Genomic DNA, 18,124 nt, shown 5'->3' on the forward strand with positions numbered 1-18,124 from the left:
AAAAGGTTGCCGATACCCATTTCCTGGCATTCATTAGTTTAAGGAAATGGAGCTGCGACCTCTGCCGTGGATAGCGGCGTGGAAAATATTGTATATAATCCGGTTGTGGAAAATGTTATAGCTCTCAGTTTTCATTTTACCATTCATCTTTTGTTTGCACCCAAAAGATAACAGTATGCACATTATGTTGTATCAGAACTGGTCTTCATTACTGTTGAGGTATCTCAATTATATCACACAGAAGTATCACAAAGATGATAGGGCATCACTGAGACCTGCCTGACTTTGGCCAGCACAACTTTGTCTAAAGTAGCACTGCTGAAGGTCATGATTCATAAAATAATTCCTTTGGTTTCGCAAGGAATCAGTAAACATGAATGATGGCCATTGCTCCAGGCAAATTTACAAACACGTCTGGTCCGCCAATCTTAATTCTGCATTGAACATTCATGATCAAGTCCCAAAGGATGAATTTGTTCAAATTGTTATTAGGAAAGATATATTTTTCTCCTGAACACTTGAAACAATGAATGTCTATGAGAACCTTATTTAGCCACCATGATTATCAAAGCCAAATCAGGTAATTAAAAATCAAATGGCTCTAGAAATGCATGTTCATATCTTTATTGGTACTTAATGAAGTTTTTTGATATCGTTCTCAGGAAACCATGGAATTCTTCTTCTACAACTACAACCACAACTACTAAGGAGACCAAAAGGTATGAGTCTCAACGTTAACATTTTATAAGTTACAGGGAGTTCTTTGATTTTGAATCACAAATATATGCCTTACCATCCATCTTATCACCTTATCACCATTGCAATACAAAGTCAACCTGTTTCCGAATCACCAACATCTGTATTACATGTGCCTAGGAGCCTACTACTACCAATGTGTACATGCAGGTGTTTCTGGATGTGGCTCTAGAGCTTTCCCATGAAGACTGAATATTTTCATTCAGAAAATATCATCCAGATTCATAGTAGTGATTTCCTAGATATCCACAAAGAAAACAAGTTGATGGGTAGAAGGACTGTCTACTTTAATATTTACTTTTGTTTTGGAAACTCAGTATGTGGGTGCATGGCTATGTGTTCATTTACTATAACCATAGCCAGTGGATCCGTTTTTACAAATGCAGGTTATTTTGGTTTGGATTACTCTTTATATCAATGTATTGAAAAAATATATATTATTTAGGTTTTGATCTAGAGATTGGATTGGGGAATTAAACTTTATTTGTTGACTTATTTGTCCAATTAATGGTAACATTGGTTATTGCTTACTGCAGTTTTTGGCAAAAACTGGCCTGATTCAAAAAGTGTCTCCACACTCGTGGTTGAGATCCGCAGTCGTGGGGGAGTCACCGCACTCAGGGCGGAATCTCTGCACTGAGAATCAGGCCAACTATGAGGAGTGTCAGTCCAGCGTGATAAAATAAAAAGGAAGAAAGCACTCAACTTAAGTGTTTCATTTAGAGATGTTGCCTAGGAAACAGTTTTTCCAATGCTGGCAAACAATTCCTTGGGGCCTCCACTAGAGGAGGGGCATCAGAGGGCCGGCCATAATTAGGGCGCCCATCTGGAGTGAGATCTGGTGGCGTCTTTCTTGTTGCGGACTGTCATGTACACCAAAACAAAGTACTGCAAAGTTAATCACATACTGAGGTATGACTGCCAATGCGTGGGAGAACATTGATTGTATGATAACTGAAGATGAACCCTGCTTTGTGGTTCCACATTTAGGTATTACAGAGGTGCATAGATGGGTGATGTCAACAAAGCATGGTGGAATCTTCCACCGTTGTCTATTCCCCAAAAGCATCTCCCATCTTTGGTGTAGGAGCTATTTCAACGGAAAGATGTCTGATAAAGATGCAAAAGGCAACTCCTGATGCAGGGGCGTCAATAACCCCACACACAAACACACTTTAGCAACTTGAGCAGGGGGGTAGGTGTCACTTGGCAGTTCTCTTTAAGAAACATTTAAGACTATTTTATAGCTCCTTTGACTTTTATTATAGACCCTGGTCTATAAAAGGCGCACAAATACGATCTCTTTCAGTCGATAGGAGGGAGAGAGGCACATAGAGAAGGAGGGATTGAGAGATGGATACAGAGAGCATTGATGGATGAAGATGAAGATGGAGTGGTACATCGAATGAAGGAAGGATGGAGAGAGGATGGATGAAGGGCTGGATCGAAGCAGAGATGGATGGAGATGAGTATGAGAAGAGGGAAATAGAAAAAGATGGATGGAGAAATGTTGGCCAATGGTTGGGATGGAGAGAAAGATGAATAGAGAGAAGAATGAATGGATGAAGAGGAAAGAGAGTGATGATGGAAAGAAGGAAGGTGGATGGATGTGTTGATTGATATCTGGATGGTGAGAAGGAGGGATCGATGATGGGTGAAAAAGGAAGGAAGAAAAAAGAAATAAGGATGTAGAATAGGAAGGATGGATAAAAAGACGAAGAGTAGGATGTATAAATGGATGCTAAAGAAACAAGCATTTACAATGCAATGGTTTCGCCTTTGGAAAAGTTAGAGCTATTGGCATTAATGACAAATTTTGTATTTATGTGTTGGTTTTGAAAACAGATAAATTAGTGGCATTGTCATTTACATTGCCATTAGCTTAATCTGTCGCAAATGTGAGACCTATTGTACCCTACTGACGAGCTCAGCAGACAGCAATTACTACCACACACACACACCCAGAGCCACACACACACACACACACAGAGCCACACATACCCAGGGCCACACACACACACCCAGAGCCACACACACACACCCAGAGCCACACACACACACCCAGAGCCACACACACACACCCAGAGCCAGCCACACACACCCAGAGCCAGCCACACACACCCAGAGCCACACACACACACCCAGAGCCACACACACACACACCCAGAGCCACACACACACACACCCAGAGCCACACCCACACACCCAGAGCCACACCCACACACCCAGAGCCACAAACAGACCCAGAGCCACACCCACACACCCAGAGCCACACACACACCCACACACCCAGAGCCACACACCCAGAGCCACACCCACACACCCAGAGCCACACACACACACCCAGAGCCACACACACACACCCACACACCCAGAGCCATGCACACACACCCACACACCCAGAGCCACACCCACACACCCAGAGCCACACCCAGAGCCACACACACACACACCCAGAGCCACACACACACACACCCAGAGCCACACCCACACACCCAGAGCCAGCCACACACACCCAGAGCCAGCCACACACACCCAGAGCCACACACACACACCCAGAGCCACACCCAGAGCCACACACACACACACCCAGAGCCACACACACACACACACCCACACACCCAGAGCCACAAACAGACCCAGAGCCACACCCACACACCCAGAGCCACACACACACCCACACACCCAGAGCCACACACCCAGAGCCACACCCACACACCCAGAGCCACACACACACACCCAGAGCCACACACACACACCCACACACCCAGAGCCACGCACACACACCCACACACCCAGAGCCACACCCACACACCCAGAGCCACACCCACACACCCAGAGCCACACCCAGAGCCACACACACCCAGAGCCACACCCACACACCCAGAGCCACACCCAGAGCCACACACACACACACCCAGAGCCACACACACACACACCCAGAGCCACACCCACACACCCAGAGCCAGCCACACACACCCAGAGCCAGCCACACACACCCAGAGCCACACACACACACCCAGAGCCACACCCAGAGCCACACACACACACACCCAGAGCCACACACACACACACCCCCACACACCCAGAGCCACAAACAGACCCAGAGCCACACCCACACACCCAGAGCCACACACACACCCACACACCCAGAGCCACACCCACACACCCAGAGCCACACACACACACCCAGAGCCACACACACACACCCACACACCCAGAGCCACGCACACACACCCACACACCCAGAGCCACACCCACACACCCAGAGCCACACCCACACACCCAGAGCCACACCCAGAGCCACACACACCCAGAGCCACACACACACACACACCCAGAGCCACACACACACACACACCCAGAGCCACACACACACACACACACACAGAGCCACACACACACACACACAGCCATACAGTGGCCAAGTTCCTGAAACACATACAATGGTGGGAGAGCTGTTAAAAGAATACACTGTCCTCCGAAGTACTCTTCCTGCAATTTAAAAATTAAATAAATAATCAGAGAAAGGAATGAGTGGCCACGGTTTGAATGGACAGAGAGAAGAAAGGCAAGACATTTTAGAAGTGGTGATTATCAGAAGGGAAAAAAATCAGGAAGGAGGGACAGAAATGAATAGTCAGATGAGAAAGAATGCCTTAGAAAGGAGAACTAAGAAGGGGTAACACTAGGTGACATCACAAGAATCAAACTGCCCTCTACTTGCTAAATTATTGGAGGCAAAATAAATTAGGGAGCAGCAGTTCAATAATATAGACTTTGTGTACACATTTGAAACCTCCGTTTAGTGCAGTGGTAATGATAGCACCATTCAAAAACAAAAGATTTAATTGGTGGCACAAGTCTCCAGCACTTTAAGGCAGTGTGGCCAGGTAGACCACCTTCTTATGCATTTCCCCCAAAACATCACCTGTAGAAATCATGATTACAACACAACCTTTTTGGACATACATTGGGATGGTTGCGCAAATCACGAGCACATGAAATGTTTTTGTCCAGGCAATCAACTGAGCAGGTGGACTCTGTTGGTCAAACTTCAAGAGATCTAGTGATCACGGCATGACTTTCCATGTGCTAGTCAGACAGCCTAAGTGTTGTGTGCTGTCCCAGCAGGGCCTGATGACAACATAAATGCAGTGTGTATGTGCTCGCTGATCACTGCATAAGTGAGTCAAAGAATGTGTTGAGGGTTTCACTTAATCAACTCATTCAGCTGTAGTGCTTTAGGGACGAATTCTACTTGACAGAGGTTGGATAACGTTCTTTAGACCTTCAAAAGAAACTTTTTGCTTCATGTGTGGGACCAATAAACGCTATTGCTACCTACACAATATAGATTTTGCACAAAAAAGACAAAGCTGCTAGTTTTCAGTTCGTAAGAAAATGTGCAGTTTAAGTTTTGCTGGGCAGGAGTGTGCTTGTGCCCTCAGTCGTGCTGTGTGACTCTAAAAGGGGACGGAAGTGGTACTCACGGTGGTTGTCGGTGTTCTTCTGGACTATTTCCGCCAGCACAAAGGCCCCTTCCTCCACGGTGTAGAGCAGCATGGTGGCGGCCTGCAGCTGGTCGTCAGATCCCTCCATGCGCCCACGGCCTGCAGCTGGCTCAACGGAACAGGGGGCATCAAGCACAACGGAACAGGGTGCAGGAAAGCAAGCACAAGGGAACAGGGGGCAGGAAAGCAAGCACAACGGAACAGGGGGCAGCAAGCACAACGGAACAGGGTGCAGGAAAGCAAGCACAAGGGAACAGGGGGAAGCAAGCACAACGAGGGAACAAGGGGCAGGAAAGCAAGCACATCTAAGGAACAGGCACAAACAGGGGGCAGGGTCTCTTCCAAAATACAATTATGAGACCATGCTTGACATGTACAGTAAAGCCAACTTCTATGCTGTGGTCACAGTTGCATCCCTGAAATTGAAACCACATTGTCCAATACCCTCCAAACTACTATTTTTCCCTAATCTAAACATGAGAGGACAATAATGTCTCAAAAAAGTGAACAGAGACTCTACAAATCCCATACTCTGCATGAAACTCCAGGGTATGAAAAATATTTTCAAGCCGAACATCTCAGCTGCAAAATATAGTTCTACTGTCCCTATTTCAGCAGTCTGCTAACCCAGCCAGATCACTATTCCAGTCCATTCATGCCAGCATCTCCCCTGCTCCCAAAGGAATCTAAAATCTCTCACCCAATAAATGCAAAATATTGCTGGACTACTTCATCAGCAAAATCCTTTCCATTCATGTGTCTACTCCCAAGAATAGTCTTATATAGGTGACGCCCAAGACGACAAATGCATGGTATCTCTTCAAACTAGTCTACCAGGCAGACCTCATCATTGCTACAAAAAAAAACAGCTGCCTTCTTCATAGACGTTATACCAACCAAGATCATCAATTAAAATTGTTCCTACTTTGCTAATATAATGCAAAATCGTCAACCCATCCCTAAGCCAGAGAACATCTCCAGACTTCCTAAGGCACACCCAAATCGCTCCTATCCTAAAAAAAAAATCTAACCTCAACCCGAAGTTGTCAACAATCTAATGCCCTTTATGCAGCCTCTCTTGGCTAAGCAAGGCTCCAGAAAAACCTGTCCCCTTAAAACTGACAGATTACATCAATGCTGGAAATTTCTATTTTAGACTGGTTTCATAATGGGTTATGACATCAAAACAGCCTCATTACAGCTGGCATAACGGAACAGGGGGCATCAAGCACAACGGAACAGGGGGCAGGAAAGCCAGCACAATGGAACAGGGAGCAGCAAGCACAACGAGGGGGCAGGAAAGCAAGCACATCGAGGGAACAGGCACAAACAGGGGGCAGAGGCAAGAAAAAGCTAGCACAAACAGGGGGAAGAGGTAGTCTCTACTGGCACCCCACCACAAAGCAGGGTGCAGGAATGCAAGCACAATGGAACAGGGGGCAGGAATGCAAGCACAATGGAACAGGGGGCAGGAATGCAAGCACAACGGGGGGGGCAGGAAAGCAAGCACAACAGAACAGGGGGCAGCAAGCACAACGAGGGAACAGGGGGCATTACATGCGGGAAATGACAGCTAAAGATGTCCCTTACCTCATTTATGCGCACTTTGTGCAGGAGCGTTACAGCCGATCAGAGCCCAGCCAGGGGATGAGGAGGGAGGAAAGCATCCTTAGCATAGCATTAGCACGTTCCCTCTCCCGCTTATAGTCAGGAAACCATCCACTTGAGGGTCCTCTGCATATACATTCTAATATGCTCGATGTCACCATTTCACTGGCACAATTGATCCCCCCCCATAGGCTGACAATGCTGGTCTCAACTAAGCAGTCGCCAAGCAAGCTGGGACTTACAGGGCACAAAGGGTGTATGTCAGCAGGGAGGTGGCATGGAACATTCGGGGCAGCACATGAGCAGGTGAGACATGCTGGAGTTGGGCCTAAAGGTGGTGGAGATTCGAAAGTGAAAGTTGGGTGTGCATAAGAGAGGCAGGGTGCTGGAATAGAGAATGCCTGGCTATGAGTCCAGAAACATGGTGCGTATATCGAGACCTGGGGGCATGGCCCCAACCCCGACCCCCCACGATGCCCCTGCACGTCTCCAAGGGGCATCTCAATGGCTTGTGTCTGTCGTTGGTTGTTGAATGAGAGTTTAGATTGTTTGATATCGCCTTTCCCCATTCTCTCAGGTAGGTCGAACAGGGTGCGGAGGAGATCGACCAGACACTGGAGTACAGTTCAGCACGCACAGTACTAGAGTCGGTGGCGAGGCCCGGGATTGCTGCAGTGCAGTGGTTATTAATGTAGAGCGATCAGAATTCACCTTGTGGCTCCCACTGGGGTTCGGGCGGCCGCCTAACCGTTTCCCTCGTACAGCAGCAAGTCCGGTAATTCCAAGGCTGTCTTCGGCCCCTGCCACTCCCTGGGCTACCACAGAGGGCAGGAGCAGGCCGGCGAATAACTCAAGTGAAGCAATGGAGAGCAATCCCGTCCTCATTTGGAGTGGTGTCTTGATGGAGATGGTCGGGTGGACCACAATCCCACGGCTGCCGAGGGCTCGCAACGCCCTGCCAGTCCAGCCCCCCCATACCCCACCACCAGGGGGCATGAACAGGTCCTCAATATCGTAAACAGGCAGGTAATGAGAGTGCACGCAATACGGCGATTAGCGTGCACTAAGCAGTCATAGGGTACGGAGGGGAGCTTGAGGCTGAGGTCCAGAAACGCAACTCTGCACGACAATCGCCGCTCCTCTCATGTTCTAGGAGGTGTATGCCCCTCCAAAGGTCAGACTCATCCCTCAGGGTCCAGCATGTCTGGCAGCCACAGCCTGGGATGGGAGCTACACACCACCAATGTGCACCACAAGCTCATCACTCGGGCACTGCACAAGTCCTTTATGGCTGCAAATCCTCCCAGACCAGGAGCAGCGTCTACCTCTTTGAAGACCGCAGAGGCCTCACCGACCCCTTATACACTCACCGTTGGTACAGTGCAGATCCATCGCTCCGAGAGGTATGGCAGGTAAGACTGGTGGGCCGCTGCCAAATACAATGTCAGAGCAGTGGTCCGCGACCCCACATGGCCTCTTAAGATCACGGCTGGTCCTCAAATTCCTCACCAGAGCTCTGCCGTGAGCCGGGTGACTGTGCCTGCAGCAGCCCGGGTTAGGAGAGCCAGTGTGAGGAGAGGGAGGCGGGGTGGACGGAGCAGGGCAGGCCGAGCAGCTCCATTGTCTGCCGTGAGCCGGGTGACTAATCTTCCGTCGTGGGACCCAAAAAAAAATGGCGGCCGGCAACTCCTTGAATTTCTTAGATTCGGGGGCGTGTTTACAGCGGGAGGGGCGGGAGCGGCGCACGGACAGCGGGAGGGGGCGGACAAAATACGTATAAACAAAATGCTCCTTAATAAATAAAGCACCAGGGAGGGAGGGGGGCGGGAACGGGCACAGGAGGGGGGGGGGGGCGGGAACGGCGTACGGACTGCGGGGCCATTCATGCCTAAATAAACAAGTCAGGTCCCGGGCCGGCATCCAATCACAGTGCGGCCCGGGAATGACGTCACGGGGGTGTCCCGGGCCAGCAGCCAATCGCAGCGCGGCCCGGGACAAAGGGGCGGGGCTTAAAAAAAGCACCAGAAACGCCCCCGAATCGCGTTTTCAAGAGAAAGCGCGATTGACAGCCTCTGTCTCCCAATGGCTAGCCTCCATTTATGGAGCTAGCCAATGAGAGGCAGAGGCGGTGCCGACATCCCTACTGTAGACAATAGTTTTCGATCTGGGAGTGGCACTGCGTGCCCCTCGCCAGGTCGAAACCTAAAAAGAAGGAATGATTGATAAAAGTACAGAAAGGAATGAAATATAGAAAAAAGCAAGATAAAAAAGACAAAAAGAAGGATGTAGAGAAAGAAGAATGCCAAACTGAAAGAACAATGCAGAGAAGGTTGAAAGAGATTAAGGACTTCAGATTTCTTTCTGGGGAGCAATCTCCCGAATAAATAAAATCACTGTAACGAAAATATTTCTTTAACAGTGAAAAACAAGCACACAGACATGCCAGACGACCCCAAATAATCAAAGAGAAAAATGAACTAAAAGAAAATGCTTTCAAACCAATGCCAACACTAAAGAAACATTTTTAAAACATTTCTAAAACAGCAATATTGCGCCATTCTATTAAATAGATTGTGGCCTCATTAAAGGGTCAATGCATTATTTAGCCTAAATGTGAAAATACTTTGAGGGTGTTTTAGTGTTTGTTACTGCTAACAAGTTATTTTGAATCTATCAAACACATTTTAGGAGTCTGTATACTTTTATTTATTTCTAAAATCGGTTTACGAATGGATACCGAATTGCAATTCTGAACTGGTGTCTTGTGGGGGTCCCTTCCAAATTACAGTTCGGATACATTTGTATCAACAGTTTGCAACTGGAATTTTAGTCACAACCCGTTGGTAAGTTACTAACTCACAAGTTGGTCCCCTTCAGACCCCCCCCCTTTGCAAATTGGCGTTGTTGTTTCAGGGGGGTGTAAGTTATGGTCAAGGGGATCACTGCCAAATTTCACTGAAGCTTTTCCAAAATTAAAAGTTTAGAAAAACCCAAAGCATCCCAATTTCCTTTAAGGAAATCAGGCTCCTAAATAAATTTTCATTTTTGAGAAGCAATCACAGGGATGGTGCTCTCCCTACCATTGCACCGCTACCAAGTACCATGCATCAGGAGTTAGACTAACACATTTTATTTCAGGTATCTGCATACCCGCACTGTAATGCCTAGGCACGCATAATTAGAGCTCCATCGACATTGTGCATTGCATTTAATTAAGCAAAATGAATTCAGCATGATCGACTGCTACTGATGCTGCTAGGCAATTGTACACTGCTATGTGGGCCTGGGACTCGTCTGTTCTTATTTTCACACTTACACAACTAAACTTGAACTTGTTGATACTTTTTTTATGTTTTGTGTGGTGCACCGAGACACTAGACTAGGAAAAAAACAGTTTCTAAGATCTGGCCCGGCCACCCAAGCCCCATGGATCCTCTGTCCTCCCGCGTCTCCGGCAAGCGCACTGGATCTATCATGTAGTCCGAACTGACGTCTTGTTTATCCAGGCCAGGGTGCAAGCATGTGCCTGGCCCAACAAAGAGGTACCTTGTTTCCTCTGCTGGCCGGCACCTGGGCAATTTTCGTGCCCGCTCAGGCTAGGTGGTGCTGTAATGCCTCGCAGTCCCGTGTAGTGAAGTTGGCACTGTGCAGGATCCTGGATGATTTGTTTTTGTTGTGGCCAATACCTCAGGAGGGTCAGACTAGAGCATATCTTTTTCATGGCTCTCTGTCAGTCCTGGCACCACTCCACCCAGACAGCATAATGACTGTCTGTCACTGGCACTGCTCACCTAAGGAGCTGTACATACCTCTTACAGGCTATCAGATTTCCTATATGGATAAAATTTAAACTTCGCCCACCCTCTGTACCACGTCACCAGCTGCAAAAGTGTGCCCTGCAGCTCTGGGAACAGCTGTCATCCTGGGACCACATTAATGACGAGGTCAGCAAAAATTAATCATGTCTGAAAGAGCAGCGCTGTGCGTTTTTTATAGTATATTTTTCGCCCTTTGACGAAATATTTATCTCTAATGATATTATCGCAATTGAGTTACATTCTTTTTTTTAAAGATCTTTTTATTGAGTAAACAAAAACAAAGGCGACAAAAACAAGAGACACCAAAGTGCAGTACAATTTCCATAATTTCCAACATTCCCATTGCATTAGTACAGTATTCGTCATAACGTTACATAGGATCAATAACTCAGTCACATGCCTTATTTTATACTTTGTGGTCCGAACATTATTCCCCCACGTGGTCCGCTGACAGTGGGGAGGCATCGTTGAAGGGTGTGCATTTCATCCCCCTACTTACATTCCATGCTCCCCAGATTCTAGTCCATTTTTGTGGAAATCCTCTGCTTTTGTATATTAGCCTCTCCGCCTGCAATGCACCAGTCCATATCAGACTCCCAGTCCCCCAACCTGGGTTTAGCTGCCCCTTCCATATTCTAGCTATGTTACGTTTCGCAACCATACAACCCAGGGAGACCATCCTCTCTCAGTTCTTGATAAGTCAGTTGCATCCCAGATATTAAGAAGGCACTGGCGGGTTGAGACTTCAAAAGCTTTATGGCAGGTTAAAGACAGTGCTGATGTGACCTTCTCCCAATATGTCTGAAGGATCGGGCAATCCCACCAAAGATGCAGGTAGGTGCCGGTTTGACCACATCCCCTAGGGCAGGAAGCGGAGCTCAGGGCACCCATTTTAACAAGCACCAAACTGGTGTAGTAAGCTCTTTGAAGGAGTTTGAGTTGGATACATTTAAAACGGGATCAGATCGCCACCTCCCGGGGGGAAGCCAAGGCCTCCTGCAAATCTTCATCGCTCATGTCCTCCACCCAGCTTGCACGAATTCTCCCGAGCATATCCGGTGTATTGTTTAGTATTTTCCGGTATGTCAATGAAATAGCCTTTTCTTGGAGGTAGTCGTCTAGAAGTCTACCCTCAAGTGGCAAGGACACCAGCAGTTCAGTGCCTTTGGGTATCGCCCTTTGTAGTGCATTACGGGCTTGGAGGTATCTAAAAGTTTCTCCACTCTGTAATTGATAATCCCGTTGGAGATCACTGAAAGCAACCACCCTGCCCCCCCGCCCACAAGTTGCCAACCCTTGAGAGACCCATCAAGTCCCACTTAATGAATTCTGGGTCTTTCGATAAGACTCCCAACCGGTATGTGTCTAGCAGTGGGGTGAGGTGACTTGTGTGATTCTAGCTTTCCACCCCAAAGTGGCTGTCGCTGTGTGCCACGTATCAACTGTGGTGGAAGATGGAGTTTATTTTGGTGCACATCTCCCCCTCCATAGATTGCCCTGGAATAATTGCCCCTAGGCAGGGTTTGGCATTCCCCACTTAGAACATATACCAGAGACTTGTCCCAGTTAATGGTATAGCCCGAGTACTTCTGAAAGAGAACAAATATATGTAGGGCACAGTGAATGGAATATTGGGGTCTGGCCAAATAAAGCAAAATATCATCAGCATACACGGAGATTTTATCCGTCCAGTCCGTCAACCAGTTGAGACCTCCAATGAGGGGGTGCCCCCTTGATCCAGATCGCCAGGGGCTCCAGTGCCAAAGTAAGGGTGAAGAGGGACATCCCTGCCTTGTTCCCATCTGTAATGTGAATGTTGTTGATCGCCCCCCCATTAACTGTAATTTGGGCCAATGGCTCCAAATAAAGAAGTCGCACCCAGGATAGAAATCTCTCCCGAACCCGTATCTTTCAAGTCAAGACATGATCACTGCCTCATCTTGAATTGTAGCTGCCCCACCAAGGAGTCCATGAAGGCGCCGAAGGTTCAGAGCGGTATTTCTATCTGGCATAAAACTGGATTGGTCCGGGTGGATCAATTTATGGAGAAGAGGTGAGAGATGTCGTGCCAGGATTTTGGCTAGTATTTTAACTTCTGCATCTAGGAGGGAGATAGGTCTGTATCAGTCACAGTGCTCGGGGGTTTACCTTTTTTGTGTATAACGACAATGTTGGCCAATCCCTGTGTTTCGGGCGGGACACCCCTGTCCACACTTTCCTCATATATCCGTACTAGGTACAGGACAACTGTGGATGCATTTGATTTATAAATTTCAATTGGAAGGCCACTAAGGCCAATGGCCTTTCCGGACTGTAGGGCGCCAATCGCCTTGGACACCTCCTCATTTGTCATGCCAGAGTCCAAGTCCTTAATATTCTGGGGCTCTAGAACGGGCAGTCCCAGGGTGGCTAGCAATTCTTTCGCTACCGTGTGGGTAGAGGCCTGAGTGGAAGTATAGACCTGCTTGAAGTGGTCCGTGAAAACCTACGCAATCCCAGATCTATACTGAAGTCTCGTACCATCCTGGCATACAATCTCAGCCACCCATCTGTTGGCTGTTTCCCGTTTGTCTAGCCAAGCTAATAATTTGCTCGCCTTTTCGCCAATATCATATATGCGTGCTGCCTCTTCAGCAATGTTCCTGTATTCATTTTGTTTAATGAGCAATTTGTGTTTGGTGTCCAGAGCACTGACGCCACGAAACTACGTTCGAAAAGGGCAATCTCACCTTCTATCATTTGTAATTGTTGCCTTTTCTCTGTCCTGTGTCCTGCTATTGCTGTCACCCCGCTACCTCGCACCACCGTCTTGTAAGCCTCCCACAATACTGTGTCCAAATCTACCGATCCATCGTTCTCAGAAAAGTACTTATTGGTCGTCTCAGTAAGTTTATCTCTAATTGCCAGCATCCTGAGGTACCAAGGGTTGATAACCATTTCACGGCGTGTGGGGTGAGAGGGGTGTCGCCATAGTTCGTTACCAACGGAGAGTGATCAGAGATGCCCCTAGGAAGAAAGGAGACCTCCCTAAACCTGACGAGCTGGGTGGCTTTGCAGAAGGTATAGTCAATTCGGGACATTTTACAGTGGACTCTGGAGAGAAAGGTGTACTGCCTGGCTGAGGGATTGCATACTCTTCAGATATCTATCAGCCCCATATTCCCAAGCAAATCTGGCAGCATCCTCCTGGGCACTTCACCCTATCGGGGAGGTAGCCTATCTAGGTCTCCATTGAGGCTGCCTTAAAATCACCACCCAGCAGCAGGTCACCCTCGGGTAGATTTAATATGTGTGAGGCGAGATCGGCTATTGTCTTAGAGTGCAATCTAGGAGGCACATGTAGTGAGGTTACATTGAGGGACTTACCCTCCCAAAGGCCCCACACCGTGAAAAATCTTCCAAGTGGGTTGTGTGCAACCCTTTGTACCAGGAAGGGGAAGGTATTACGCATGAGGATACCTACCCCTGTAGACCCCCTCCCAAAGCCCAAGTGGGCCACCAGTTTATAACCCCATCTATTGAGTGCACAATAAGAGGACCTTGTATATGAGTTTTTTGTAGTAGCACCACCTCCAGGGCCTGCCGTTTCAGATATTGCAAAACTATTCCACGTTTAATTCGTTCCCCCAAGCCATTTTCATTCCAAGAGAGTAATTTTAAGCGGCTCATGTTCATCACCCATTTAATTGTTGTGAATAGGGCCATCTGCAAAAAAGGGTAGCAGGGGTGGAATATCGGGGGCCCACACTCCCACACCCACACGGCTATCACAGCTTAGACACTTTGAACCTTTTTCATATTGATCTATCTCCTGCATAACTGTCAGTCCTCCATGCACTGGGAAGAACGCTATTTTCAAAGCTGCACCATAAAATCAAACTCAATCTATGACTATCCCACTTGAAACACCCCAAACACCCTCTCCCCCCTCCCTGCCTCCCTGCAACATGAACTTAAAACGCAATTGAGTTCTATTCTTAGTCTTATAGAGGGGCACTGGTTTAAATTGGTAATTTTTGGATAGTTCTGCAGCCAACAAAAATGTTAACACATTTTGGTTATGTAAAGGGAAAAGAATATCGGTGAAAGCAATTGTCAAAAGTGTTCTCAGTTTAGCTATTGAGAGTTGTCTTAAATAGCTATTCAGTGTCACACATAAGGCAGTTAAATGTCACTTATAAAGGCCCAGAAAGCCTATAAATGTCACACATGAGCAAACTGGAAACTTGGCAGCTGTGCCATTGCAGAACACCATCTCTTTAATGGTAGCCAGTTGTAGTGGTTTGCACATTGTGACATGTCTAATTAAGCACATCGGTCTGCAACAAACTACAATGTTATATTTTGCAAACGTGTTTATTGGTAAATAGGTTGGTTCGCTAAAAAAGGAAAATGTTCGCAAAAAGAAGAATCACAATTTACAACCGCTTTTTGCTACCAGTATTTAGTACATCCGACCCTAAAAAAATAATCTAGGAGTATACAGGTTTTGCAGCTCTTGCAATACTCTGAAAGACATGTATTCTTTCTGAACAAAACAATGAAAGAATTGTTTAGTGTAGATGTCCAAAAAGACTGACTCACTGATCGAGGAGTTTATATACACTTTCAATGAAATCTGTATTTGATTGGCATGTGGGGGTTTGCATTTACAGGGTTGTCAAAGAGGACAAAGCAGGAAGTGCTCTATTGAATCTCATTAGATAAGCGCGTGCAGTTTTGCATAATCTTACCATGCTAGTCACGCATATGGCCTGCAAACAAAATAAAAGAGGGAAATCAGCAAGTCAGAGTGTTCAGTATTCAGTGCACTACCTCCGAAATCAATCCTGATTTCATACTCTGTTTTACCGGACCCAGTGCACGTGCATAGAGACATGTTCAACCTTCTATATTCCATGCGTAGATGTAATCACCAGAGTGCTGCCTATTCTTTGAAGTGCTCATTAAAGGCAGGCGGCGGCCATTTTATGCATCCCTCAGATATGAACTAAATGCGTCCTTTGACAGTGCACTGTCTTCAATACATTCATTCTTCTCCTAGGCAATCGTGGGCTCCTGGAAATAAAACGACCACGACTGAGGAGACCAAAAGGTACTGTCTGATTTTCATTCATTGTGTTTCACAATACATTGTGTGAATCTTAACGCCTGTGAACACTTCTTAACAATGACATGCACACTCCAATATTAGGCAGAGCTACAGTCTCAAACATGTCCTATACTTTTTAGGGTCATTTCTGTTTATGTATGTGAGATATTGTTTCATTTGTTTTAAAAAATGTGGCTATTCTTTTTGCAAAAAAAGAGAAGTTCTCCTTTTAAAAGTAAGATTATCTATTGACATAATACTCAAAGTGCCTCCACAACAGACAATGGTAAACGCAGAGCAGTATTACTATATATTCAAATAAAAAACAAATAATATTTATCGTCAATGATTTTGGAAGCACTCTAAAAACGTAACCAGTCCAGTGACAACTGAATTGATTGTTACAAATGGGTTCACATTTACAACACATTAACCAGTAAGGATTGTGATACATGGTCAGATTTACTATACACTAATCAGGCAGTCTTGTGATGTACTCTGGCACAAAGCATAACAAAGAGCAACGTCAATCAGCTTTTGGCGGGAAAACTGTTTTGCAGACAAAGTTGATGTTCAAGCAATGCCAAAATCACTTTGTGTTGAAAATCTTCAACCACCCTATCATCTAGGCATAGGAGTCGTACTGGGGTTGAAGTAGAGTAATCGCCCATAGATTTGCATACCAAAGCCAAATCAACTAAAATATTGTCATCTTGCTTTGCACAAACACCTAAAACCAGATGATACCAGGCATAAACCTGGGTCAAGCAGAATATCACATAATATTCCACTAATTCCGATTACGTGAAATGACACATTTGACACCACTCATTCTCTAACGTTTGTCCTCACATTGAAATTTGGACTGGAGGGTGTACCTCGATTACAAATAGTATGCAACTCAGTGCTGACTCACTTTTATACCAAACCACAATACTTTTGTTGCTCTAAAATGACATTTTGTCATGCAAGCACAACCTAAGACATCACCTGTAACTGACTCTTGCTAAACGTAGAGCTGCACCCCACAGTTCTCTTACCAATCGCTGTGTTTTATACATATTAGTAAATCAGAATTTAGCTTTGTTGGTTGCTGGTCTCACAGAGTGAAATCCCAGCTCTTCATCTACACTAGGAATGACTTGGGAAAATTCACTCAAACAGAATGATCAGATACCATTCTGCCACCGCTGTGTCCAAACCCTAAAATAAAAATCAAACAACCAAAATACAAAATACTAGACAAAACTTCACAGGGCATTGTTCGCCCAATAATAAAAGTGCAAGACAGCACAGTCATTTCTATTTGTACAATTTGTACATAACTATTCCCTGAACATTCTCATTTTATTCCCATTTTAGACATTTTGAGGCTCATTCGCAAAGGCATGTAAGAGTATGTAAAAGAGTACCTCAAGAATACCACTTTATATTCTCCAAAATGTGTTTTGGAATAGGGCATATAGCTCATGGGTCCCTAAGCGCTCTCTGGCAAGCCAGAAAAATGCATAAAGATTTGGGCTGCTGGATGTGCTATAGAAGTGATCACATCCACTCTTTCATGCACTTATGAACAACTGAGAATGTCTGTGTGACAAATAACATTCTGGGAAGAGATGGTCAAAGAGCTGAGCTGAACTATATTACATAAACATGCTTTATTTTAATTCCATGTACAAATGCACAGAAAACCTTTTTGCTGAGCAGACAATCGATCATAAAAGTGCCAGAACAGTAAAAACAAATCTGTAATTATTTCAAAAATAAACACAGAAACAGTATTAAAACTTAAGTAAATTAAGCCCATACAATTTGGTAAAATGTAGAATATTATTCAGTTAATTAATTTTCCTCTATCCAATGGCTAACATTTGCATGTGATTTTTTCATCCCAGTAAAAACATGCTTTATTCCAAATGTTGCAATATCCTACATTGTGGCTGTACACCTATAATGATCCTGCATACATTTCTTGTTGTGATACACTCTTACTCACTTATACTTTATACAGTTATGTAAAAAACGTACAAAAGGACGTATTTAAACGGTGAGGCTTTTATGTTTGTTTTTTAGTTTGAGGTAATTGAAGTTTGTCTGAATTATTTAAAAGGGGGGATTTTATAGACAAGAATATCAGCTTGACTCAAAAAGTATGGGGAATGCCCATTAAGGAGAGAACATGATGTTAGTTTGCTGACGACATCAGTGTTTACAAACATGAATTATTTAACTCATACAACCATGCTTGCTCAACTCCTAATTTTAATCAGAGGAATTTTTCATCCTCTGAACACAATTTCTGATTTTAGGGGGGATTTCAGAAAGAATCCTAGGAG

At 45.7% G+C, this 18,124-nt stretch overlaps 1 protein-coding gene across 7 annotated transcripts in view; it reads left to right on the top strand.

The window, feature by feature from the left end:
- SCEL (sciellin) overlaps positions 1-18,124 on the top strand; it is a 490,458-nt gene that overhangs the window by 104,897 nt on the left and 367,437 nt on the right. For all 7 annotated transcript variants that reach the window (XM_078657473.1, XM_078657474.1, XM_078657476.1 and 4 more), the window contains 2 exons: positions 663-719; positions 15,741-15,791. In XM_078657473.1, coding sequence (XP_078513599.1) covers positions 663-719; positions 15,741-15,791 — 108 coding nt within the window. The remainder of the gene's footprint in view (positions 1-662; positions 720-15,740; positions 15,792-18,124) is intronic.

The sequence above is a fragment of the Lissotriton helveticus genome, chromosome 8, assembly GCF_964261635.1.
Source record: "Lissotriton helveticus chromosome 8, aLisHel1.1, whole genome shotgun sequence".
NCBI classification, from domain to species: Eukaryota; Metazoa; Chordata; class Amphibia; order Caudata; family Salamandridae; genus Lissotriton; species Lissotriton helveticus.